This window comes from Bidens hawaiensis, unplaced genomic scaffold (genome assembly GCF_021521415.1).
Source record: "Bidens hawaiensis isolate Kalapana, Puna unplaced genomic scaffold, B.hawaiensis_p1.1 tig00062980_1, whole genome shotgun sequence".
Taxonomy (NCBI): domain Eukaryota; kingdom Viridiplantae; phylum Streptophyta; class Magnoliopsida; order Asterales; family Asteraceae; genus Bidens; species Bidens hawaiensis.
The window spans coordinates 27973-54874 of record NW_027501296.1 but is presented as its reverse complement, the minus strand read 5'-3'; the positions used below and the strand labels follow the sequence as shown (position 1 = coordinate 54874).

At 42.0% G+C, this 26902-nt stretch overlaps 2 protein-coding genes across 2 annotated transcripts; one reads left to right on the top strand and one right to left on the bottom strand.

The window, feature by feature from the left end:
• On the top strand, positions 1-14687 carry LOC143603843 (uncharacterized). The gene is made up of 13 exons (XM_077080523.1): positions 1-838; positions 10870-10969; positions 11088-11163; positions 11235-11417; positions 11543-11703; positions 11788-11875; positions 11959-12166; positions 12659-12945; positions 13064-13185; positions 13279-13516; positions 13600-13697; positions 14241-14299; positions 14401-14687. The coding sequence occupies exons 1-13, from the start codon at positions 1-3 to the stop codon at positions 14685-14687; spliced, it is 2745 nt and encodes a 914-aa protein (XP_076936638.1).
• A 2877-nt stretch (positions 14688-17564) lies between these two features.
• Positions 17565-22784, bottom strand: LOC143603842 (uncharacterized). Its single transcript, XM_077080522.1, has 13 exons — positions 21947-22784; positions 21502-21601; positions 21308-21383; positions 21054-21236; positions 20768-20928; positions 20596-20683; positions 20305-20512; positions 19532-19818; positions 19292-19413; positions 18961-19198; positions 18781-18878; positions 18166-18224; positions 17565-18064 (listed from the first exon to the last, which is right to left on the bottom strand). The coding sequence occupies exons 1-13, from the start codon at positions 22782-22784 to the stop codon at positions 17778-17780; spliced, it is 2745 nt and encodes a 914-aa protein (XP_076936637.1). The 3' UTR covers positions 17565-17777.
• Positions 22785-26902: the final 4118 nt, after the last annotated feature.

Genomic DNA, 26902 nt, shown 5'->3' with positions numbered 1-26902 from the left:
ATGACTCATGCCACATTGAAGGAGGAGCCGAAGAAAGGTTTGTGGTTCCTAGACTCTGCTTGCTCGAACCACATGACTGGGAGGAAGGATTGGTTCATGAACTTGGATGAAAGGTTCGCGCACACAGTGAAGTTGGGCAACGATCTTCGACTAAATGTGAAAGGAATAGGAGATGTGAAGTTGGAAATAGGAGGTGTCTCTCAAATTGTCTCGAAGGTGTACTATGTTCCAGAACTAACCTCTAGTCTCTTGAGCATAGGACAACTTCAAGAGAAAGATTTAACCGTTGTGATTCGAAGAGGTGTTTGCAAAATATATCACCCACACCGTGGTGTGATAATAACTTCAACAATGACCAAGAATAGAATGTTTTTGGTAAATGTGAATGTAAGAGTTTCTCAACACAGGTGCTTCAAGACAGCAAGTGATGAAGAGGGTCAAATGTGGCATAGAAGGTTTGGACATGTGAACTTCAAGTCCATTCGAACCATGCAGTATAAGGGCCTTGTGAAAGGGCTGCCAAAGGTGGTAGGACCTACTACAAATTGTGAAGTGTGCAACCTAGGCAAACAGCAAAGAGAGAGTGTGCCAAAGAAAAGTATGTGGAGAGCTAATGAAAAACTCCAGCTCATTCACACTGACCTTTGTGGTCCAATCGAACCAGAATCTCCAAGTGGCAAAAGGTATGTGATGGTCCTTATTGATGATTATTCTAGAAAGGGCTGGGTGTATTTTTTGGGCAAGAAAAGTGAAGCTTTGGACCACTTTAAACAATTTAAAGTGATGGTAGAGAAAGAATCTAGGTTGTTCATTAAAGCATTAAGAAGTGATAGGGGAGGTGAGTTTAACTCAAAACAATTCAATGAGTTTTGTGAAAGTTCTGGAATTAAAAGACAACTTACTACAGCCTACACTCCACAACAAAATGGAGTGGCCGAGCGCAGAAATAAAACCTTGATGAATATGTGAAGAGGTAGGTCCCAGCAGAGCCCAGTTGGACCCGCAAGACTCACCTTAAACAGGGAAGTCTGCGCAGAGACCAACTGGATCCGCAGAACCAACCATGCTCAGAGACGTGACGTCCTTACGCGCAGTACGCAAGCTGGTCCCGCAGGAAATGCCTCCCAATGGTGAAGGACTCCGCCTGTCCCCGCAGCCTCGGATACAAGCCGTTAGGGAAGGCCACCCGCGCAGCATGGCTACACGCACAAGGCACTTAGCTCTCGATCATTCAGTGTCACCTGAAGGAATGAGCCAAGCCGGGAGCAATCCCGCACAGAGGCGGGAGGGGGAATACTCCCGCCCAAATAAGCCAGTCCGTATACTGAAGGATCTTTTACTGTACCTGACGAGGTATGGGCGAAAGATCTGATCAGAGATACGACAGCTCACTGATACAGTATGGCGAGCAGCATGCTCCTGTACTGTATCACTATTAGCCGCTGCCTACTCACCAACTACTGTCATACCACGTGCGTAGCCGGCAGTTGGTGGAAAGGGAATAGTACACGGCAGGCCTGGTCACTATCAGCCGCTGCCTACCCACCAACTACCAGCAGGGCACGTGCGTAGGCTACTGTTGATGAACAGGAACACTGTAGCAGCCGGCCATACCTCCTTGGAAACCTACCTTCGGCTATAAATACCCCAAATGGTATGATCATCTGAACACATTATTACATTATCTTATATCATCATAATATACCTGATATCTGCTCTAGCAATCTCTTAATATACTTTTATATTTAAAGAGCAATCTAGTCTGATTCTCACGCCGGAGGGTGGTCACAAGGAGGAACCCCCCCTTCTCAGTGACGAGCTCACGGTGTCTGTTTTGCAGGTTATCAGAAGAACCATCTTCCAAGGGTCTAACCCCTCGTGGGAAACAGCTATCCAACCCCCAGGTTACCAGTAACCTGTCCGGGGTCCGGTTAGTGTTTCTTCATTGGCGCCATCCGTGCATAAAGCTAGAACTACAATTTTCTCCAGTTTTTTCAAACTTTTACAAAGATGGTTAGAGAAATTCCGGTAACCACAACCCCAGCTACTGGGGGGGAATACCGGCAACACAGTTTTTACGAACACTACCCCGGCTACCGAAGCCGGGGCAAGTGAAGTAAATTTTACGAACACTACCCCACTTACCAAAGCTGGGGCAAGTGCAGTAAATGATCGCCTACTGGGATCCACCGATACCCAGTTTGAGAAACGAAGACTCCCCCGCCAGACTCTCGATGAAGTTAAGGCATGGGCGGAGGCACGACAAAAGGAATTCCAGGCTGAGTTGGACGAACGCTTGCGTTCCGTGCAACAGGCCGACGAAATCGAATACTGGGAGGATGACTCGGAGGAATCCGACTCCGACGCGAACCCTCGCCATAGGGCAAAAGGGAAGCGTAAGGAAACGGAATCCCAACCGAAAAGGCATTTTGGACAAGCCTTCAAACCAAAAAGCACAGGTGGAAGTCCACGAGACTTCTCCAAAACGTTTAGACCAAACGTTGCGAATGCAGGAACGTCCAAGTTTGCAAGGGACACTGCGGAAGCAATCGCCCCAAAGAGTGCCAAACAAATGCCTAACATAGGCACATATGACGGTTTATCTGATCCAGACGATCATTTGAACAGGTTCATAGCGGGGGCAACCGTCAGCAATTGGACGGAACCCACGTGGTGCTACATGTTCCAAATGACGCTTGTTGGGGCTGCTAGAGCTTGGTTTGATCGTCTACCGGTCAACCACATCTACGACTGGGCAGACTTCCAACAGAAGTTTAGCCAACACTTCAGCCAGCAACGGAAGTATACCGAGGAGCAATGGACAATCCTCAAATGCATACGAGAGGAAGATGAATCTCTGCCAAACTTCATCACTCGCTTCAACTCAAAGAAGCTAAGTTTGGGCAATATCAGCGAAGATCTTGTTCGCGCTGCCTTCATCCAGGGCGCACATGACCCAGAGCTCATCCGCACCCTAACGGGTAAAGATGGCATGCCATCCACATGGGATGGCATCATGACAGCAGCAAAACGCTATGCGGAAACAGAGAAGCAACTGGGTAGAGATCTCCCACAGAGCACAAACCTCTACACTCAGAAGACGAGAGAAGACAACGTCCTCACCGCCAGACTAAATAAAAAGCGAAAGCTAGGCATTTGGCAGTCAAGGGTAAACTTTGACACCTCATCCGGCTTGCAACATCGAGTGGGCGGAAGGGATAATGTACAGTCGCACCGGAACTCCAGATGGACGCCACTCACCAAAAGCGTCACTGAGATATTCGCCACTGAAGAGCTCCCATGGCCAAAGCCTCCAATAATCCGACATCGTCACGATGCTGATCGGAGCAAATACTGTGACTTCCACAAGACAAAAGGCCACAACACTGAAGAATGCATAGACGTAAAGGACATGGTCGAAGCATTTGTCAGAGATGGGACGCTCGCGCACCTCGTGGCACAATAAAGGCTGAGCAGGCGGGTGCGTATAGAACCTCAGCTGGGGAAAACACGAATCAATTCCAGCTTCAAAATCGAGACTACATGCTGCGTAAAGAACGAGATCCCGAACCAGGTGCGTATCGGCTCGATGGCACTCCCATCCCAACAACATGGAAGGGAGCTCATTTACACAGTCTGCATGTAAATCAATTCCAATTTGTAAAGAAAAGGCCAAGAGCCACTTCTAATGGAAATGATTCTCTTTAAGAACATCGAAGCTGATGATTTTACATTCATACTTTTCTGAACACTAATATGCCGGTTTTCACCGCATAATTACGTGAAGTCATTGCATGGGAAGGCGGTCCTACCCGCACGAACCCAATAACGTGACAAACCTTCACGCAGGTCAGTTTGGGAAAAAGTTCAGCACCCAAAAATGAAAGTGCCGGTCTATCCGCATGAATCATTAAAGGAAACTGAATAATAACCTATCAACAACCGCGCGTCGAACGGTTAAACTATGCAACACTGGTGACGGCGTTCACATTACGTGAAGTCGTTGCGTGGGAAGGCGGTCCTACCCGCACGAACCCAATAACTTGACAAACCTTCACGCAGGTCAGTTTGGGAAAAAGTTCAGCACCCAAAAATGAAAGTGCCGGTCTATCCGCATGAATCATTAAAGGAAACTGAATAATAACCTATCAACAACCGCGCGTCGAACGGTTAAACTATGCAACACTGGTGACGGCGTTCACATTACGTGAAGTCGTTGCGTGGGAAGGCGGTCCTACCCGCACGAACCCAATAACTTGACAAACCTTCACGCAGGTCAGTTGAAGGGGAAGAGTTCAATTATCCCATTAAATGAAAGTGCCAGTCTATCCGCATGAATCATGAAAGGAAACCGAACACTAACCTATCGACAACCGCGCGTCGAACGGTTCAAAACAAAATTCTTAAAAAGGATAAGGAAAACCTACACGCAGGTCAGATAAGGGTAAAGTTTTGCCATCCTACTAAGTGCAAGTGACGGTTCTACCCGCACAATCACGAAAGAGGAAGCAAGACTTCCTGTTATCAACCACGTTCAAAGGTTAACTTATCCTCAAAAGGTGAGGAAAACCTACACGCAGGTCAGATAAGGGTAAAGTTTTGCCATCCTACTAAGTGCAAGTGACGGTTCTACCCGCACAATCACGAAAGAGGAAGCAAGACTTCCTGTTATCAACCACGTTCAAAGGTTAACTTATCCTCAAAAGGTGAGGAAAACCTACACGCAGGTCAGATAAGGGTAAAGTTTTGCCATCCTACTAAGTGCAAGTGACGGTTCTACCCGCACAATCACGAAAGAGGAAGCAAGACTTCCTGTTATCAACCACGTTCAAAGGTTAACTTATCCTCAAAAGGTGAGGAAAACCTACACGCAGGTCAGATAAGGGTAAAGTTTTGCCATCCTACTAAGTGCAAGTGACGGTTCTACCCGCACAATCACGAAAGAGGAAGCAAGACTTCCTGTTATCAACCACGTTCAAAGGTTAACTTATCCTCAAAAGGTGAGGAAAACCTACACGCAGGTCAGATAAGGGTAAACTTTTGCCATCCTACTAAGTGCAAGTGACGGTTTTACCCGCACAATCACGAAAGAGGAAGCGAAAACTTTAATCCATTATCAACCACGTTCAAAGGTTAACTTATCTTAATGCCTTAGAAATTTCGAAAAGGAAAACCTACACGCAGGTCAGATGAAGGTTAAAGTTTAGCCATCCTACCAAGTGCAAGTGACGGTTCTACCCGCACAATCACGAAGGAGGAAGCGAAACTTTAACCCATTATCAACCACGTTCAAAGGTTCTTATTCTAAACACTTGGAAAATTGCTAATTTAAACTAAGTATGCAAGTCATAAGTTTATAAAGCAAGGAACCCAAAGAAGGAAATAACAATCTTATACGCAAAAAGATTAATATTTCAAGAATATATTACAAGAATGGCCGGGTAACTACCCGCCTAAAAGAATAAAACTATACAAGTCTATCTTAGCAATGGGAAGGGATCTTCAGGATCAAGCTTCAGGGCCGCTTCCACTTGGACCCGCTCCGTCAGAAGAACGGGGTGGTTCGAGGAACGCTTTGAGGACAGCTAACCCATCATCAGCAGCAGCTACTTCGTCCACCTTTTCCACCACTGGATGCGGGAAGGCGGCGTATTGGTTCAATGCTTGGTCATAAATGGCTTCGGTATCCACATCGAACAAAGGGAAGTTGGAAGGCGGGACGCCTTTCTCAACAAACCCTAGACCAAGCAGGAAGCCGGCCTTTTCCCCATCCTCATGAGAAGCGTTGAGGGCTGCGGTCATAGCATCATCGTAAGAGGTCTCTGAAAAGACCCGACGCACAACCTACAAAGAAAACACAAGTATTAGAACCTTTTCTTACAAAAGAAAAGCGTGAAGATAAAACTAAACATACCTGAGGCAACGCTTCTCGAAGAAGCCATTGGAGGGCAGCTTGAGCTTCGTTATGGGCGCGTTCGGCTTCGCTCTTGTTAAGGTTGGCGAGTAAAACTTCCTTTGCGGCAGCCTCTTCGACGCCCTTAAGTTTCCGCTCGGTGTGGTCAAGCACCCCCCTCTGGTCCAGGATTTCCTGGAGTTTCTTGGCATCTTCCATTGCCAAGGCATCATGAGCGCGTTGGAGAGCCTCTAATTTGGCCTTGAGCTCCTCATTCTCCACACGCAAAGGCTCAGCAACGGCTTCAGCCTTGGCAGCCCTCTCGGTTGCGTTTCGCGCAGTCTCCCTGGCCAGCCGAAGCTGTTCATTCACAGCTTGGGCAGCCTTGGAGCGGGCCTCGAGTCGCGCCTGAACTTCAACCTCGAGGGCCTTGAAGGCCTTCTCCTTGTCGGCGGCAGCTGCCGCCAGCTGTTGGTTCTCCTCCCGAAGAGCACGCGCCTCAGATACGTCCTTGGCGCGAGCTGCTTTCAACTTGTCGTTTTCACGACAAAGCAGCTCGACGCGCGGCTGCATCCGGGCTTGGAGAACCCGAAGCTCATTGGTTAGCCTACCCTCCTGGTAGCTAGCCATGGCTTCCCCCAACGCACCATGAGGAGCAGCGTGGCGAGCCCAGTCCACGCACTCCACAGGGGTACGAAGGGTTGTTCCTCGGCGTATGTTCCATCGCGGAACATACCCTTCATTGGAATCCGACACTGCAAAAGAAACAAAGGCAGTAAGGAAAAGATGATAAAAAACAAGGGAAAAAGAAAGGAACCCCACGCACCTGTAGGGTCAATGACAGGCCGATAGCCGCCAAACCCATCACCTGAACCTAAAGGAAATCCATCCAACAGGTCAGGCAGACGGGAAGGTGGCAAAGATCGGCGGGAAGCCCTGCGCGTACCTGATGATCCGGCCATCGGTGCCGGTGGCGCGGGCATGGTGGCAGCCGCCGTGGTCGCCGTTGTGGTCGCCGCCGTGGTCGCCGCCTCGTAGTCAGCAGCAGCAGTAACCGCCGGCTCTGTGAAGGATGCTGTAAAAATTGCACTCACGGCCGGCGGGGACGTCATCTCAGCTGGAACAGTCTGCTCAGGAGCAACTGAACCAGCGGAAGCAGGCGCGGTCACCTGGGTCGACGCCTCAGGTAGGCTGACCAAGCCTACCGTCATTGGCTGAAGGGTACTCCTCTGCGCTTCACCCCGGAATGCGTCAACATCCACGCCTGCACAAAGAGGAGAGTGTTGGATAAATTTATGAAGTGATAAATCTACAGACATTATGATTGTACTTACGGGTTTTCTTGACCCTGAACGTACGGACGGGCGGGGAGGAACCCGATGGATCCGGCCTCTTGGTACCGGTCACCGTCGTCTTCGTTGGTTCTCCGGAGGTAACGGTCGTAGCCTCCGGAGCAGTGGTCTTCTCACCACCGGGCTTCCCCGCCACTTCTTCACTATCTGACTCCGAGTCAGATAGAACCACTGGATCAGCTGTGGAGGCCTTCTCCTTCCCCTTCACGCCGGCAGCAGCCTTCTTCTTCCGCACCAACGGAGGAGCATCTGAGGATTCCTCAGAAGAAGACGGGTCAGGAATTCCAGCAGCGGGTACAGCATTGAGGGATTGAGGAAAGAATATCGCCTTACCTGGCCGCCGGTGGCTCAGGATCTCGTGGCCCAGCGGATAGACCTCCACAAACCGATCCGCCGTTTGCTCCAGGATGGGCAACTCGCCCTCGTCCAGAGCACGAGTACCCATCCGCGCAGGACCGTCGGTTTCCCGCGGGTACAGAAGCGACTCCAAATCATTTCCCTCTGAAAGAATAAACAGTTAGAAGACAAACGCGTATCAAAAAGAAAGACAAGACATACCATAGGGAATAGAGTTCAAACCGTATTCGAGAAGGATGGGAACCTGAGACGCATCCTTCCACACCCGGCTCATCCCTAACATGACCATCCCGGACTCCGCAAACCGGTAAACCGGAGATTGGATCCGGGATATCTTCGAAAACCATTCCGCCTCCTGGTAGTTGGGGGCGTGAAGGCTCGGTATCGCTTGGCCATTTTTAAACTTCATGGCAAGGGGGATGGCGCGGGCAGAAATGTAGAAGAATTCCTGCTTCCACGCGCGAAGACTGCGCTCGGTGTCGCAAATCTTCAGACCCTTAATACGGGTCGTCAGGGTGTACCACCCCTGGATGCACCTCCAGGTATAGAAGGTCATCAGGCGGTCCACATGGGGCTCGATGCCCAAAATCCGGCACACCCACTCAAAATGGCGAATCTTGGCGATCGCCATGGGGTGCAGCTCGGTCAAATGAACACCGTGCCTCTCAAGGACACGGTAAACAAATTTTGTCAATGGGAATCTAAGATTCCCTTAGACAAAAAATGCAGCATAAACCCCGATCTTGCCTCTGGGGGCATCGTACACGGTCTGGTGGGATTCAGGAAACTCAGGCTCGAGATGATCGAGCATGAACTTCCTGACAACGTACCGGTACTGATCGCCGGGCAGAGCACACTGGCACTCGCCAGCAGTAACCCTGTCGTCAGCTATAGCTTCAGCATCACGAGAAGACATCTTGCAGAGGAAGAAGAGAACGATTTCGAGAGAATGCTCGATTGAATAAAGGAGTATTCGCCGGAAATCGCCTTAAAGATGAAGAGAAGAGTGAAAAGTGTGAATTGCAAATAACCCTCTCCCCCTTTATATAGTAATCGCAATTAATGCGGTGAATTTAATGCGGAGGAGAGAGAAATCGAATGTGCAATGAAACTATGACACGTGGCAAAAAGCAAGCTGGCAACAGCTGTTGAAAGGACGTGTGCCAGTAATTTCGCGGCCACGCGCCCGAAAAATCGCGCCCACGCGCCTGAAAAAGCGACTGGAATGACCATGTTCTGTCACGTCACCATAACTTCCTGCACGTCCTGACACAGTCAGAAGAAACCGTCGCACGACGTTTCAGAGGTTAGGTCTGTTCTGATCTTTTCACCAACTCTTCGAATTTCAAAATTCAAAATTTGAAAATATTAAAAAGTAAGCGGGAAAATACCCCTTTACCCCTTGGCAAACAAGTAACCGTAAGACGGCTGCGGGTACAGTGTAAAGGCAAAACCCTTCACATACCGAGCACCCGCAGAGAATTGAAGCCAAGTACCTCGGCAACCAAGTAACTATAAGACGGCTGCGGGTACAGTGTTCAGGCAAAACCCTTCACATACCTAGCACCCGCAGGGAATTGACGCCAGGAATACCTTGGAAGTAAAGTAACCGTAAGACGAGCGCAGGTACAGTGTTAAGGCAAAACCCTTCACATACCTAGCGCTCCGCTGTGAATTGAAACCAAGAAGGATCTTCTGGGCAATGCTTGCGGAAACGGAAATAACATCCCCGCATAGCGGGAACGTCGAGAACTACGTTGTTTGAAGCTCCAGGATGGAATTGGTGGTCTTAACATAATTGATCACTATGTTCAAAACTACCAAAACCTCATGGAAAATCCATACAACTGGAACTCAGTGCTCCTGACTTGCGAGGAGGTTACAGACCTACCCGCATCATACCCAAAGACCAAGCAGGAAACTCGGGCATTTCTGCAAGTGACAAGGACTTCCGCGGAAAGAATCCCCATGGAAAACCTTACAAAACCCTTTTCAAAACCCTTTGCTCAAGTCCAAAAGTTCACCTCACTTTATTAAACACTCATGAGAAGAACATTGGACTGGGGGGACTTGAAGAGGTAGGTCCCAGCAGAGCCCAGTTGGACCCGCAAGACTCACCTTAAACAGGGAAGTCTGCGCAGAGACCAACTGGATCCGCAGAACCAACCATGCTCAGAGACGTGACGTCCTTACGCGCAGTACGCAAGCTGGTCCCGCAGGAAATGCCTCCCAATGGTGAAGGACTCCGCCTGTCCCCGCAGCCTCGGATACAAGCCATTAGGGAAGGCCACCCGCGCAGCATGGCTACACGCACAAGGCACTTAGCTCTCGATCATTCAGTGTCACCTGAAGGAATGAGCCAAGCCAGGAGCAATCCCGCACAGAGGCGGGAGGGGGAATACTCCCGCCCAAATAAGCCAGTCCGTATACTGAAGGATCTTTTACTGTACCTGACGAGGTATGGGCGAAAGATCTGATCAGAGATACGACAGCTCACTGATACAGTATGGCGAGCAGCATGCTCCTGTACTGTATCACTATTAGCCGCTGCCTACTCACCAACTACTGTCATACCACGTGCGTAGCCGGCAGTTGGTGGAAAGGGAATAGTACACAGCAGGCCTGGTCACTATCAGCCGCTGCCTACCCACCAACTACCAGCAAGGCACGTGCGTAGGCTACTGTTGATGAACAGGAACACTGTAGCAGCCGGCCATACCTCCTTGGAAACCTACCTTCGGCTATAAATACCCCAAATGGTATGATCATTTGAACACATTATTACATTATCTTATATCATCATAATATACCTGATATCTGCTCTAGCAATCTCTTAATATACTTTTATATTTAAAGAGCAATCTAGTCTGATTCTCACGCCGGAGGGTGGTCACAAGGAGGAACCCCCCCTTCTCAGTGACGAGCTCACGGTGTCTGTTTTGCAGGTTATCAGAAGAACCATCTTCCAAGGGTCTAACCCCTCGTGGGAAACAGCTATCCAACCCCCAGGTTACCAGTAACCTGTCCGGGGTCCGGTTAGTGTTTCTTCGTTAAGATGTTTGTTAATTGAGAAACAAATGCCAAAATGGTTCTGGCCAGAGGCAGCAAATTGGGGCTGCCATGTTTTAAACCGTTGACGTGGGAGGAGGGCCTACAGAATCTAGTCAGATACTTTTAACTTGATTTATCCCTTTATCTCTTGATACTTTGTGCTATGTGTACTTGGAAGAAAGAAGGTTTTCATTAATGCTCAAAACTAACATGCAGATGGAGCTCAAGAAGACTTCACAGAAAGTTTTGCATTTGCTCTAGTAAATGGTGCACTCGGAGTGTTTGAAGTTCATGGACGAAGGATCCGAGATTTCAGGTACATGTTTCTTAAGGATATTTGGAATTTTGTAGTCCCATTTAGGTCTAATGCATTCACTCATGTTCAGTTATGTCTTCCCTTTAAGTTGTCATGATGATTATTTCCAATTGTGCAGACCGAAATGGCCCGATGCATCATTTATATCTTCTGAAGGACTGATTACTGCAATGGCTTATCGTATTCCTCATGTGGTTAGTTTATTCTCTTGTGTATTTTCTTCAGGTTTAATATCATAACAAAAACAACATGATTTGTTTGTCAGGTTATGGGGGACAAATTAGGGAATGTTCGGTGGTGGGACGTGACAACTGGACAATCTTCCTCTTTCAGCACTCACAGGGAAGGAATTAGAAGAATCAAATTCTCGCCCGTTGTTCTTGGAGACCGTAGCCTCGGGCGTATCGCTGTTTTGTTTAATGACAATACATTCTCAGTATTTGATCTTGTAAGTGAGAAAAGTAGCATTTTGCTTCTTTTCTTACTTGTTGTTTTGCAACATATTTTTAGGTACATAATATTTGAATAATATTTGTCAAACCATATATAATTGAATTAAAATCTCACTTTCAGGATTCACAAGATCCATTAGCCAATTCCTTATTGCAGACTCAGTATCCAGGAACCCTTGTACTGGAACTTGATTGGTTACCGGTGCGAACCGATAAAAATGATCCTTTGATATTATGTATTGCTGGAGCCGATAGTAGCTTTTGTCTCATTCAGGTTAACATGTATGCATCACATCACATATCACTTGCTTTGATTTCTAGTCACGTTAAATAATAAAATAATCATTTGAGTGACAAAAGAACCAGTAATGTAACGCATCCCGGATGTGTGAAGGAACGTTTTCGACCAATGCCAATATGTTCTCCTGTATTGCTTCCTACACCACATGCCATGGTGATATAATATTAGCAATACTTTATCTGTCCTTTCATTCTGAACATGATAGGGTTAAATTGTATTTAATTTTGTAATAACAGGCATTAAGGTTGATCTTGCAATATAGGGTAAAGCCCTCATGGTTTGATACACATAGTGCAATTCCAGATATTAAAGGGAATCCCCAAATGTTAAGAAGTTCGTCATCTGTTGGAGACCTTCGTAGCTATTTGATTGACGCGTCACCTATTGGTGGCTCGGTTGTCCCCGAGTTGCTTCTTAAAGCATTAGACCCTTACCGAAGAGAATGTAAGATTTATACGATTAGGACCATTTCATAACTTTCAAATAATTCAGAAACTTTTAGAACTATTAACAACTAATCATTTTATTCATTTATTTTATATATTTAATATTATATGATGGTAGTTTTGTCATTTACTATATGTAGTAATTATGTGATTGCATATGTGTAATCACAAGTTTATATATGCATAATAGCCAGATTGCGTATTTACATATATGTGTAATAACCAACATAGATATATGCAATCAGAAATTTCATATAATATATGATAAAACTATCCTCCAAGAATATTAAATACATAACCTAAATAAATAAAACAAGTTCGTAAAGTTCTTAAGTTTCTAGGAAGTTCTGAAATGATCATGATCTTATACATACATACATACATATACATATACATATACATATACATACATATATGTATGTATATATGAAAAAAGTTCATTATTTTTTTTCTTTTTTTATAATCTTTTATATATGTTTTATCGAATAAGGTTGTGTATTAGATGACGAAAGGGTGCGACAGTATGCTTCTATACTCAATAAGGGTTCTGCTGCAAGGTTTTCTTTTGCTGCTGCAATATTTGGTGAAACCTTAGAGGCTTACTTTTGGTTGCAATTGCCGCATGCATTAAAACACTTGTTGAACATGTTATCTAACAAATCTTTAAAACGAGCACCCGTAAAACTTCCAACTACATCAGTTGATGATACAGCTATTCTAACTAGGATGTTTACCAAAGGGAGATCTAAAGCAGTGTCAACACACACAACTTCAGTGGTACATTTATGCTTCTTTACAACAAAAATCACACAAATTTAGTGGTAACATGATTTATGCTTCTTTACAACAAAAATGTCAGTTTGTTTGAGACATAATATGGTATCTGTCTTGGTAGAACGATGGCCAACTTAGGATGATGGCTTTTGACCAACAAGAGTTGTGGGAAAATGCGAGTGAACGTATTGCATGGCATGAGCAACTAGAGGGTGAACAATCTATACAGAACTGTGTACATGAGTGAGTTTATATCGTTGTTGAGTTTTTAGATTGATGGGGATGATTCATAATAAACCAATTGGTAACTGGATTTCCTAATAATATATATATCAGGCTTGTGACGGTTGGTAATTTGAATGCTGCTGTGCACTTACTGCTATCAACTCCACCAGAGAGCTCGTTTTTCTATCTGAATGCTTTGCGTGCGATTGCTCTTTCATCTGCAGTTTCAAGGTCGTTGAATGAACTAGCGGTTAAGGTAGTTGCAGCAAATATGGTGAGGACTGACAGGTCATTGTCGGGCACGCATTTGCTTTGCTCTGTTGGGAGATATCAGGAAGCTTGTTCACAGGTTGTATTTTAAGGAAGTTATTGTTTCTGATAAATACCTAAAACATGATACTTTGATTATCTGTTTATGATTGATTCTTAAAGCTGTCTGTTATGTTCATATGTTTGCTCCAAGATGCTGGATGTTGGACCGATGCTGCAACTTTGGCAGCAACACATTTGAAAGGAACTGACTATGTAAGGTTCGTTTATGTTCGTTCATTTAAATTTGTTTATGTTTGCTCCCTTATGTTCGTTAGTTTACATTTGGTTACGTCGTTAATATATTCATTTAAATTTTGTAGGCTCATCACAATTTTGTCTGGTTTTAATAACTTTTTAACCCAACAGACCAAGACATTCTTGTTCACGTGTACTTTGAATTGATTTTAGCTCAGTTATGTTCGTTCTTGAGCCATTTGTTTATGCTATTAACGAACGAACACAAACACGTTCAATCATTCATATTCTTAGTGAACGAATGCGAACAAGAAAACCTTGTTCGTTAACTGTTCATGTTCGATCGCTTGTTTGGTTAAAGTTAAACACCGTTGGTATTCGTTCGGTTCGCTTACACGCCTAGTTGTACAAAATGATAAGGAATCTTATAAATAGGACAGTTCATGTTTTTATATTATTAAACTGTGTATATTATTATCTTCTTTTTGTTTATTCAAACTTAACAAGGCAGAATATGTTATTTAGATATATTTTATATGTATCATCTCATTTGTTATATTTTTCAGGGTAATGCAAAGATGGGCAGGACATGTCTTAAATGCTGAACACAACATATGGAGGTATAATTCACTTATAAATATTTGACCTGTCTTAACCTATTCAAATAGCTGGACTTCTCTTGAAACTTTGACCCGAATGGTTGACTGATTATGGAATGCGGGGCACTAATAATGTACGTAGCAGCTGGTTCATTGCAAGATGCATTAGCAGCACTGCATGAGGCTCAGCAACCCGATACAGCCGCCATGTTTATTATTGCCTGTCGGGAAGTTCATGCTGAATTTATAGAAAACTTAGATCCTAATGAAGACCCGTCGGTCAAGGAAAAGTTGCTCGTATTACATGGATTAAACCCACAAAACGAAGTAGTTATCGCGGTTGGTGAGTTATACACCAAGTACCAACAGAACCTAGTCCATCTCTGCATGGACTCGCCGCCAATTTCGGAATAATTCAAGTTTTTTACAGGAAACTGAAGCCAAGTAATGGATATGTAAAGCTTCCGGTACGGTTACAAATAATATGAGTGGTGTTCTTTTAGTAACAGGTCAGACTGACCCAAAATATTATGTCTTATCTTAACTAGTAAATTCTATGAACTAGTGTGTTAAATGTGAAAATAATAATTTTATTTATTTATAATTTTTATGTGGTACAAATACAGGCTGTTTGTACTGAAGCTGGAATGTTTGCTTTGAGAGAGAGGAGAGTTCATGTGACACAGGAAGATTTTGAGATGGCGGTTGCTAAGGTTATGAAGAAGGAAACCGAGAAAAACATGTCTCTACGCAAGCTTTGGAAGTAATCAATTAAGTCAACTAGTATTTGTTTTCAAATGTTTAAAACTTTTATAAGTGGTTTGTTTTGAATTGCGTTTATCTTTTGTATCCGTACCATATTGATATTACCTTTAAAGGTGAACTTTTAAAAACGCAATTGATGTTGATGAAAGATGGTATGAGAATCGTCGTGTTTTAACATTGAGCTTGAATAGTTTGCAAGAGCATTCTTGTTTGATTCTCTATCTTTATAATTACACAAAAAGACATTACATTTTTTCTCTGATATACAATTAAATAATATTTTTTTACATCTCGCAATAAATAGAGGATGCGCAGAGTTCTTTCAAATTTACTTATCCTTTTAAAATTTTCTCTTTCTTCAAATCACAATCACTTAACATCTTTTTAAAAATATTTAGACAACTTACGTAATGCTGCCGAGAATGCTCTACTATCTCATGTGCTCTCATAGCATACTCTTATATAGAATCTGATGTTTCTTTATGGATTAATTTAGTATGGAATCTAACTTCGAATAGTGCCAGCGTGTTGCGGCGGAAACACATCGAAGATTTGATCAATATGGGTTTGGTTAGTTATGGTACCGGAATTTGCTATAGCAAAATTCACATACCTTATAGTTTACGATACAAGATATAAGAGTGCTTTGCGGCGAGTATGAAATGTGGCCACATCACTGTTGGTTATAGGAATTTAAGTGCTGCATAATCCATCAATGATGGATGTTATAGTCATTAGGGTGAGGAAATGGTTCACCTATTCAACAAAACTACTAACTCAACAAACAGGCAATCCACTCAACCCAAATACCTACTCGACATTTATTTTTTAATTTCCTATTAAACTATATAAGTTATTTAAATAAGAAAAGTGATGTCTCGGGCTCAGTTGGTTAAAGTGATGCCTCGGGCGGGTATGTAAGTTTATTATCTTCCAAATTAAATAACTTAACAGAATGTTCACATGTGTTTCTTTTGTTTTTTAGTCAACCCGTGGTTTAAGATCACGGTTTGATCTAAGTATTGTTTACATGTGATATTGATAATTTTGCTTTTTTGCATTGAAGTGACACTACAAGTGAATAATGAATCCGTGAACCTTGTGTTTTTAATTGAATGATTCTTTTGAAATCTTATATATTATTCGTACATGCATGAGGCAGGTTTAAAATAAATCATGCAATATATATGTGTGGAAGTTGATTATGAATTCTATTTAAAGCCATCCTATCATTTCTACAATTAAATTGTTAGGAGTTTCATAACCTGTGTTGTGAGATTAGAAAATGACTCCACGAGTGTTTCCTGGTCCAAATAGTTCTGATTTGTTATTTTTAGGTGAAAATCACCGAGCCTACCATTTGTTTCATAATAACAATTTTAGTCAAGAACCCCTAACAGTTCGTCGTGGCGATCAAAAATTTTGGGAATGCGTTAGACGTAAACCAATACCGGAGAACGTCATGCGCCACATACGTGTTGCTGGTTTTGGCGGTGTTATTGAATGCGGTGAACTTTTTAAAACGCAATTAAACATCCATGTAATATAGTAAATAAATATTCCAATATAATATTACAAAAAGTATAATATAATGAAGATAAACAAACAATACATATACACCAATACTCCAATAGAATAGTTTTGGATAATTCAAATCTCTTAACGAATCTGCAAATTGTCAACATTACCCTTTTAATCTTCTAGTGGTTTTGTGAGTTCCTAGTTATTCCCCTGTGTAAGCAGCAGTACTATCACTTTTAATTACAACTTAGACCCAATACAAGTCTCCAAAATGTTAGCTGCACCTAAAGTGATTAAACCACTTGGAATCTATGTAGGTTGGTCACTTTAGTGCTATTAACATACAAAGTTACAATGCCAAGCTATAAAAGTCTTTCGATTTTGAATTTTGTATTGACCTTTCCTAAGTTGACCAGTTCCATTCTTTCTCAGATTACCACTGTTATCTTTCATTTTTTGCGTTAACATTAAGTTAGTGGAAGTTCGGATTTCCTCATTTCCGAAATCAATCCAGGTTCTCCACTTCCACCGGGATCTTAACCAAACTTGGATCAAAACACCTAGGAAATAAGAAAATGAACAAAGCGGCATCAGAGGTGGGGTAACTTAACTTTCTAAAACTTTACTGAACTGAATATAAAACAAAATTAAAAGAACTAATGTGTGACTTTTGAAGAACTATGAACCACATATACACAGTTAACTCCATTCTCAGTTATGTATCTCATACTAATAGGTAATGTAGCTTAACTTTCCAAATAACACTTTAGATAAATCAACATTCATACAATTTAACCCATAAATGATAAATCAACATTTTTTTTGGTATTTGTGTACCATATATAAACTTTAATATTTTCTGTTTTAACACAAATATATACACTTACATACTTGAACTATACATACGAAAGTTCCAATTCATGCCTAGCTAATGCATGGTCTTAATTTCAAAATAAGTCAATCTTATCTTTTGATCACAAATCTTGTTTTATCATAACTTTGAATTCCTTCAGACCATACATGCAAAGACTCAAATGGTTCATATATGTGCTGTGAGACCAAAAGTTGTCATATTCTATTATGCAAATAATGATCTTGGTTGCATCAAGATGGAGTCTATTTTATTTTATAGTAAAAAGATAAAAATTATTATTTGTAACCGTACCGGAAGCTTTACATATCCATTACTTGGCTTCAGTTTCCTGTAAAAAACTTGAATTATTCCGAAATTGGCGGCGAGTCCATGCAGAGATGGACTAGGTTCTGTTGGTACTTGGTGTATAACTCACCAACCGCGATAACTACTTCGTTTTGTGGGTTTAATCCATGTAACACGAGCAACTTTTCCTTGACCGACGGGTCTTCATTAGGATCTAAGTTTTCTATAAATTCAGCATGAACTTCCCGACAGGCAATAATAAACATGGCGGCTGTATCGGGTTGCTGAGCCTCATGCAGTGCTGCTAATGCATCTTGCAATGAACCAGCTGCTACGTACATTATTAGTGCCCCGCATTCCATAATCAGTCAACCATTCGGGTCAAAGTTTCAAGAGAAGTCCAGCTATTTGAATAGGTTAAGACAGGTCAAATATTTATAAGTGAATTATACCTCCATATGTTGTGTTCAGCATTTAAGACATGTCCTGCCCATCTTTGCATTACCCTGAAAAATATAACAAATGAGATGATACATATAAAATATATCTAAATAACATATTCTGCCTTGTTAAGTTTGAATAAACAAAAAGAAGATAATAATATACACAGTTTAATAATATAAAAACATGAACTGTCCTATTTATAAGATTCCTTATCATTTTGTACAACTAGGCGTGTAAGCGAACCGAACGAATACCAACGGTGTTTAACTTTAACCAAACAAGCGATCGAACATGAACAGTTAACGAACAAGGTTTTCTTGTTCGCATTCGTTCACTAAGAATATGAATGATTGAACGTGTTTGTGTTCGTTCGTTAATAGCATAAACAAATGGCTCAAGAACGAACATAACTGAGCTAAAATCAATTCAAAGTACACGTGAACAAGAATGTCTTGGTCTATTGGGTTAAAAAGTTACTAAAACCAGACAAAATTGTGATGAGCCTACAAAATTTAAATGAATATATTAACGACGTAACCAGACTAACTTAAAAAATGTAAACTAACGAACATAAGGGAGCAAACATAAACAAATTTAAATGAACGAACATAAACGAACCTTACATAGTCAGTTCCTTTCAAATGTGTTGCTGCCAAAGTTGCAGCATCGGTCCAACATCCAGCATCTTGGAGCAAACATATGAACATAACAGACAGCTTTAAGAATCAATCATAAACAGATAATCAAAGTATCATGTTTTAGGTATTTATCAGAAACAATAACTTCTTAAAATACAACCTGTGAACAAGCTTCCTGATATCTCCCAACAGAGCAAAGCAAATGCGTGCCCGACAATGACCTGTCAGTCCTCACCATATTTGCTGCAACTACCTTAACCGCTAGTTCATTCAACGACCTTGAAACTGCAGATGAAAGAGCAATCGCACGCAAAGCATTCAGATAGAAAAACGAGCTCTCTGGTGGAGTTGATAGCAGTAAGTGCACAGCAGCATTCAAATTACCAACCGTCACAAGCCTGATATATATATTATTAGGAAATCCAGTTACCAATTGGTTTATTATGAATCATCCCCATCAATCTAAAAACTCAACAACGATATAAACTCACTCATGTACACAGTTCTGTATAGATTGTTCACCCTCTAGTTGCTCATGCCATGCAATACGTTCACTCGCATTTTCCCACAACTCTTGTTGGTCAAAAGCCATCATCCTAAGTTGGCCATCGTTCTACCAAGACAGATACCATATTATGTCTCAAACAAACTGACATTTTTGTTGTAAAGAAGCATAAATCATGTTACCACTAAATTTGTGTGATTTTTGTTGTAAAGAAGCATAAATGTACCACTGAAGTTGTGTGTGTTGACACTGCTTTAGATCTCCCTTTGGTAAACATCCTAGTTAGAATAGCTGTATCATCAACTGATGTAGTTGGAAGTTTTACGGGTGCTCGTTTTAAAGATTTGTTAGATAACATGTTCAACAAGTGTTTTAATGCATGCGGCAATTGCAACCAAAAGTAAGCCTCTAAGGTTTCACCAAATATTGCAGCAGCAAAAGAAAACCTTGCAGCAGAACCCTTATTGAGTATAGAAGCATACTGTCGCACCCTTTCGTCATCTAATACACAACCTGATTCGATAAAACATATATAAAAGATTATAAAAAAAGAAAAAAAATAATGAACTTTTTTCATATATACATACATATATGTATGTATATGTATATGTATATGTATGTATGTATGTATAAGATCATGATCATTTCAGAACTTCCTAGAAACTTAAGAACTTTACGAACTTGTTTTATTTATTTAGGTTATGTATTTAATATTCTTGGAGGATAGTTTTATCATATATTATATGAAATTTCTGATTGCATATATCTATGTTGGTTATTACACATATATGTAAATACGCAATCCGGCTATTATGCATTTATAAACTTGTGATTACACATATGCAATCACATAATTACTACATATAGTAAATGACAAAACTACCATCATATAATATTAAATATATAAAATAAATGAATAAAATGATTAGTTGTTAATAGTTCTAAAAGTTTCTGAATTATTTGAAAGTTATGAAATGGTCCTAACCGTATAAATCTTACATTCTCTTCGGTAAGGGTCTAATGCTTTAAGAAGCAACTCGGGGACAACCGAGCCACCAATAGGTGACGCGTCAATCAAATAGCTACGAAGGTCTCCAACAGATGACGAACTTCTTAACATTTGGGGATTCCCTTTAATATCTGGAATTGCACTATGTGTATCAAACCATGAGGGCTTTACCCTATATTGCAAGATCAACCTTAATGCCTGTTATTACAAAATTAAATACAATTTAACCCTATCATGTTCAGAATGAAAGGACAGATAAAGTATTGCTAATATTATATCACCATGGCATGTGGTGTAGGAAGCAATACAGGAGAACATATTGGCATTGGTCGAAAACGTTCCTTCACACATCCGGGATGCGTTACATTACTGGTTCTTTTGTCACTCAAATGATTATTTTATTATTTAACGTGACTAGAAATCAAAGCAAGTGATATGTGATGTGATGCATACATGTTAACCTGAATGAGACAAAAGCTACTATCGGCTCCAGCAATACATAATATCAAAGGATCATTTTTATCGGTTCGCACCGGTAACCAATCAAGTTCCAGTACAAGGGTTCCTGGATACTGAGTCTGCAATAAGGAATTGGCTAATGGATCTTGTGAATCCTGAAAGTGAGATTTTAATTCAATTATATATGGTTTGACAAATATTATTCAAATATTATGTACCTAAAAATATGTTGCAAAACAACAAGTAAGAAAAGAAGCAAAATGCTACTTTTCTCACTTACAAGATCAAATACTGAGAATGTATTGTCATTAAACAAAACAGCGATACGCCCGAGGCTACGGTCTCCAAGAACAACGGGCGAGAATTTGATTCTTCTAATTCCTTCCCTGTGAGTGCTGAAAGAGGAAGATTGTCCAGTTGTCACGTCCCACCACCGAACATTCCCTAATTTGTCCCCCATAACCTGACAAACAAATCATGTTGTTTTTGTTATGATATTAAACCTGAAGAAAATACACAAGAGAATAAACTAACCACATGAGGAATACGATAAGCCATTGCAGTAATCAGTCCTTCAGAAGATATAAATGATGCATCGGGCCATTTCGGTCTGCACAATTGGAAATAATCATCATGACAACTTAAAGGGAAGACATAACTGAACATGAGTGAATGCATTAGACCTAAATGGGACTACAAAATTCCAAATATCCTTAAGAAACATGTACCTGAAATCTCGGATCCTTCGTCCATGAACTTCAAACACTCCGAGTGCACCATTTACTAGAGCAAATGCAAAACTTTCTGTGAAGTCTTCTTGAGCTCCATCTGCATGTTAGTTTTGAGCATTAATGAAAACCTTCTTTCTTCCAAGTACACATAGCACAAAGTATCAAGAGATAAAGGGATAAATCAAGTTAAAAGGATCTGACTAGATTCTGTAGGCCCTCCTCCCACGTCAACGGTTTAAAACATGGCAGCCCCAATTTGCTGCCTCTGGCCAGAACCATTTTGGCATTTGTTTCTCAATTAACAAACATCTTATCATATTCATCAAGGTTTTATTTCTGCGCTCTGCCACTCCATTTTGTTGTGGAGTGTAGGCTGTAGTAAGTTGTCTTTTAATTCCAGAACTTTCACAAAACTCATTGAATTGTTTTGAGTTAAACTCACCTCCCCTATCACTTCTTAATGCTTTAATGAACAACCTAGATTCTTTCTCTACCATCACTTTAAATTGTTTAAAGTGGTCCAAAGCTTCACTTTTCTTGCCCAAAAAATACACCCAGCCCTTTCTAGAATAATCATCAATAAGGACCATCACATACCTTTTGCCACTTGGAGATTCTGGTTCGATTGGACCACAAAGGTCAGTGTGAATGAGCTGGAGTTTTTCATTAGCTCTCCACATACTTTTCTTTGGCACACTCTCTCTTTGCTGTTTGCCTAGGTTGCACACTTCACAATTTGTAGTAGGTTCTACCACCTTTGGCAGCCCTTTCACAAGGCCCTTATACTGCATGGTTCGAATGGACTTGAAGTTCACATGTCCAAACCTTCTATGCCACATTTGACCCTCTTCATCACTTGCTGTCTTGAAGCACCTGTGTTGAGAAACTCTTACATTCACATTTACCAAAAACATTCTATTCTTGGTCATTGTTGAAGTTATTATCACACCACGGTGTGGGTGATATATTTTGCAAACACCTCTTCGAATCACAACGGTTAAATCTTTCTCTTGAAGTTGTCCTATGCTCAAGAGACTAGAGGTTAGTTCTGGAACATAGTACACCTTCGAGACAATTTGAGAGACACCTCCTATTTCCAACTTCACATCTCCTATTCCTTTCACATTTAGTCGAAGATCGTTGCCCAACTTCACTGTGTGCGCGAACCTTTCATCCAAGTTCATGAACCAATCCTTCCTCCCAGTCATGTGGTTCGAGCAAGCAGAGTCTAGGAACCACAAACCTTTCTTCGGCTCCTCCTTCAATGTGGCATGAGTCATTAGCAGCAGGTCTTCGCCTTCATCGAATTCGGTATAGTTTGCTGACTTCTCTGTTTGGTTACACTCATACGCAAAATGCCCGAGTTAGTGACATCGGTAGCATTCAACGGATGATTTGTCAAAGTCGGGTCTGGATCTTCCGCGTCCCCGACCACGTCCCCTCGTGGATGGACCTCGTCCTCTTCCCCTTCCTCTGCCAGTGGGTTCGAGTTCAGTTTTTAGCACCTGGTCATCGTTTGTTCTTCTACATAGCTTTTGTTCGTGCACCAACAACGAACTCTGCAACTCATCTACTGTCATTTCATCAGTATCTTTTGATTCTTCAATTGAGCACACAACATAATTGAAGTTTTCAGTTAGAGACCGGAGGATTTTCTCTACCACTTTTACATCATCCATCTCTTCCCCGAAGTTTCTCATCTCGTTGGCCGTTGTCATCACCCGGCCAAAGTACTCCGTGATACTTTCTCCTTCTTTCATCTCTAAGGTCTCGAACTCTCTTCGAAGCCTTTGCAGTTGTGCCTTCTTCACCCTCACGTTTCCTTGATACTTGTTTTTCATGGCGTCCCATATCTGTTTCGCCGTGTCTTTGCGGGTCATCGTCTTCACGATTTGCTTATCAATGGATTGAAATAGGTAATTCTGAGCCTTCAAGTCCTTGAGACGCATAGCATCTAGGCTCGTCTGTTGAGCCGGAGTGAGTTCTGCACCTTCACGTGGTTCTGTATAACCAGGTTCGATCACAACCCAGTGTTCCTTCGATTTTAACGTCTTCATCAGCAAACTCCAAACTCCAATGTTCCTTCGATTGAAATAGGTAATTCTGAGCCTTCGATTTTAACTCCAAGTTGGAAGGCGGGATGCCTTTCTCAACGAACCCTAGACCAAGCAGGAAGCCGACCTTTTCCCCATCCTCGTGAGAAGCGTTGAGGGCTGCGCTCATAGCATCGTCATAAGATGTCTCTGAAAAGACCCGATGCACAACCTACAAAGAAAAAATACAAGTATCAGAACCTTTTCTATTTACAAAGAAAAGCGTAAAGACAAGAAAAGCTTACCTGAGACAACGCTTCTCGAAGAAGCCATTCCTTGGCAACCAGAGCTTCTTGGAGGGCAGCTTGAGCTTCGTTACGGGCGCGTTCGGCTTCACTCTTGTTGAGGTTGGCAAGCAACACTTCTTTAGCCGCAGCCTCTTCGACGCCCTTTAGCTTCCGCTCAGTATGGTCAAGCACCCCCCTCTGGTCCAAGATCTCCTGAAGCTTTTTGGCGTCTTCCATCGCCAAGGCATCATGAGCCTGCTGGAGAGCCTCTAATTTGGCTTTAAGCTCTTCATTCTCCACGCGTAGAGGCTCAGCAACAGCTTCAGCCTTGGTGGCCCTCTCGGTTGCGTTCCTTGCAGTTTCCTTAGCCAGCCGAAGCTGTTCATTAACAGCTTGGGCAGCCTTGGAACGTGTAACATCCTAAAATTTATAATGTTGAATAAAGAAAGTTATGTTAGTGATTTCGCGTTTTTAATTATTAATATCGGGTAGGAGCGGGTCATGGACTTGGATTAATTGAGATAGGATAAATGAGAATGGGATTTCAGGGATATAAATACCCCCAAAATCCCAAAATATCTCATTTCTCACCAAACCCCACACACACTCCACACACTCCTCAAAACACACACATACTAACCGATCGAGATTCGAAGCCGAGACCCGAGATTTTGTTGATAGATCTGAGTTGGTAAGGTAAGAACAAATCCCCCAAATCTAATATTACTGAAAATGGTTAGGATTGGTTGGGTTAACCGGACCCGAAACCCAAACTGCCCAAATCGGACCCCTAAAACGTCGATTTTAGGCCGATTTGATGGTTGGGATTTGTAGGCGCTGATCATACGATTCCGTGGGTACCAAAATCGAGTTATTTGGCTAAGAAACGAAGGATTTATGGGCAAACAGATCTGCAACGCGATAACTTCGCCTGCAAGATTAAGTTCGCCTGATGAACTTCGCCTTCAAGCGTAACTTCGCCTTCAAGCGTAACTTCGCCTAAGGATAACTTCGCCTACGGCCAAGTTCGCCTAAGGTATAACTTCGCCTGAAGCCAAGTTCGCCTAAGGTTTAACTTCGCCTGAAGCCAAGTTCGCCTAAGGTTTAACTTCGCCTGAAGCCAAGTTCGCCTAAGGTATAACTTCGCCTGAAGCCAAGTTCGCCTAAGGTTTAACTTCGCCTGAAGCCAAGTTCGCCTAAGGTATAACTTCGCCTGAAGCCAAGTTCGCCTAAGGTATAACTTCGCCTGAAGCCAAGTTCGCCTAAGGTTTAACTTCGCCTGAAGCCAAGTTCGCCTAAGGTTTAACTTCGCCTGAAGCCAAGTTCGCCTAAGGTATAACTTCGCCTGAAGCCAAGTTCGCCTAAGGTATAACTTCGCCTGAAGCCAAGTTCGCCTAAGGTTTAACTTCGCCTGAAGCCAAGTTCGCCTAAGGTTTAACTTCGCCTGAAGCCAAGTTCGCCTAAGGTTTAACTTCGCCTGAAGCGAAGTTCGTTTATAAAATAAATTAAAAACCTAATGGAAAATGTGTTAAGGCAGTTATCGAAAATAAAATTTTTCCAAGCTGACCTGGCAGCTTAACCCCAGCCAGGGGCTCTGCCCCTTGGACCCCGCTAGGGGCTGCCGCCCCTAGAACCCCGCTGCCAGGGGCGCTGCCCCCGGACCCCCGTTCGTTGTGGGTCATATATAGATAGAAATACAAAACGAGTAGTAGTAGTTAATTGATATGTGTAAATATTATACAGTTAGCCGAGCCCAGTTAAAGAAAGGAATTACGATCAACGGCGAGCGTAACAGGATCCAGGTGAGTTTCTAGCCCCATTCCTTGTTATGTTTTCGGGGCTGTGTGCATACTTGATGTGTTGTTAATACATTTATCCTAAGTGATAAGTGTATGCCATATGTGATATATGTGATATGTATGAATGATTGCTTGATGGTTCGTGAACGATCTTCGGATATTGCACGTACTGTCAGGTTGTAACGTTATAAAGCCATATGTGATATATGTGATATGTATGAATGATTGCTTGATGGTTCGTGAACGATCTTCGGATATTGCACGTACTGTCAGGTTGTAACGTTATAAATATGGCAAGTATGATATGTATGTTTATGTGTATGAACGTAATAAAGTTAATAAAAGAAGGAAATGACGGTTGTATGGTTGTATGGTTACGAAAAGGGTACCGAGCCCTAATAATACTCGAGGTATGATGTATGGTTGTATGGTAACGAAGAGGGAATCGAACCCTACTAATATTCGAAAACAAGGGACCAGACCCTAATAATATCTGTGATGTTAGGGACCAGACCCTCATAATATCTGTGATGTTAGGGACCAGACCCTCATAATATCTGTGATGTTAGGGACCAGACCCTTATAATATCTGTGATGTTAGGGACCAGACCCTTATAATATCTGTGATGTTAGGGACCAGACCCTTATAATATCTGTGAGGTTATAGGGCGAAAGGCTCTTTAAAATGTATGATTATGAATGAAAAGAAAGTATGTAAGTAAGAAAGAAAGTATGTAAGTAAGAATGAAAGTATGAGTACTTATGTGTGTATGAAAAAAAGTTATGAGGTTAAGTACGTATGTATGTAATAAGGTATTGTATGGTATTGTATGATTAACTAGAACTCACTCAGCGTAGCTGACTTTTAGTATGCACGCAGGTGAGTAGGATGAGACAGCTGGCTTGAGTGGAGGACACATGGCAGAAGACTAAAGCCTGGCATCTGAAGATCTGATATGTTTTATAAGTTATGTTTTGATTTTGAAAGACAAGAGGAATGTTTTAAGACATGATTATGAATTGATATGTAGTGTTTTATGAAAGTTTTATATTCCGCGTAAAGTTTTTAATTAACTCTGATATTTAGAACTGCGTTTATGAGTAAATCCAACACGAAAGTAGGGTTACCGGTGACGGGGCCTTACAAGTTGGTATCAGAGCAAAGTTCAAGAGATTTAAGCATCCTACATGCTTAGACTTGAACAGAGAATGGGATTTAAGTAAGAAAAGAAAGAAGATGCCAGTTCAAGAATGCCATGTGTCGCTCAAGCAAGATCAG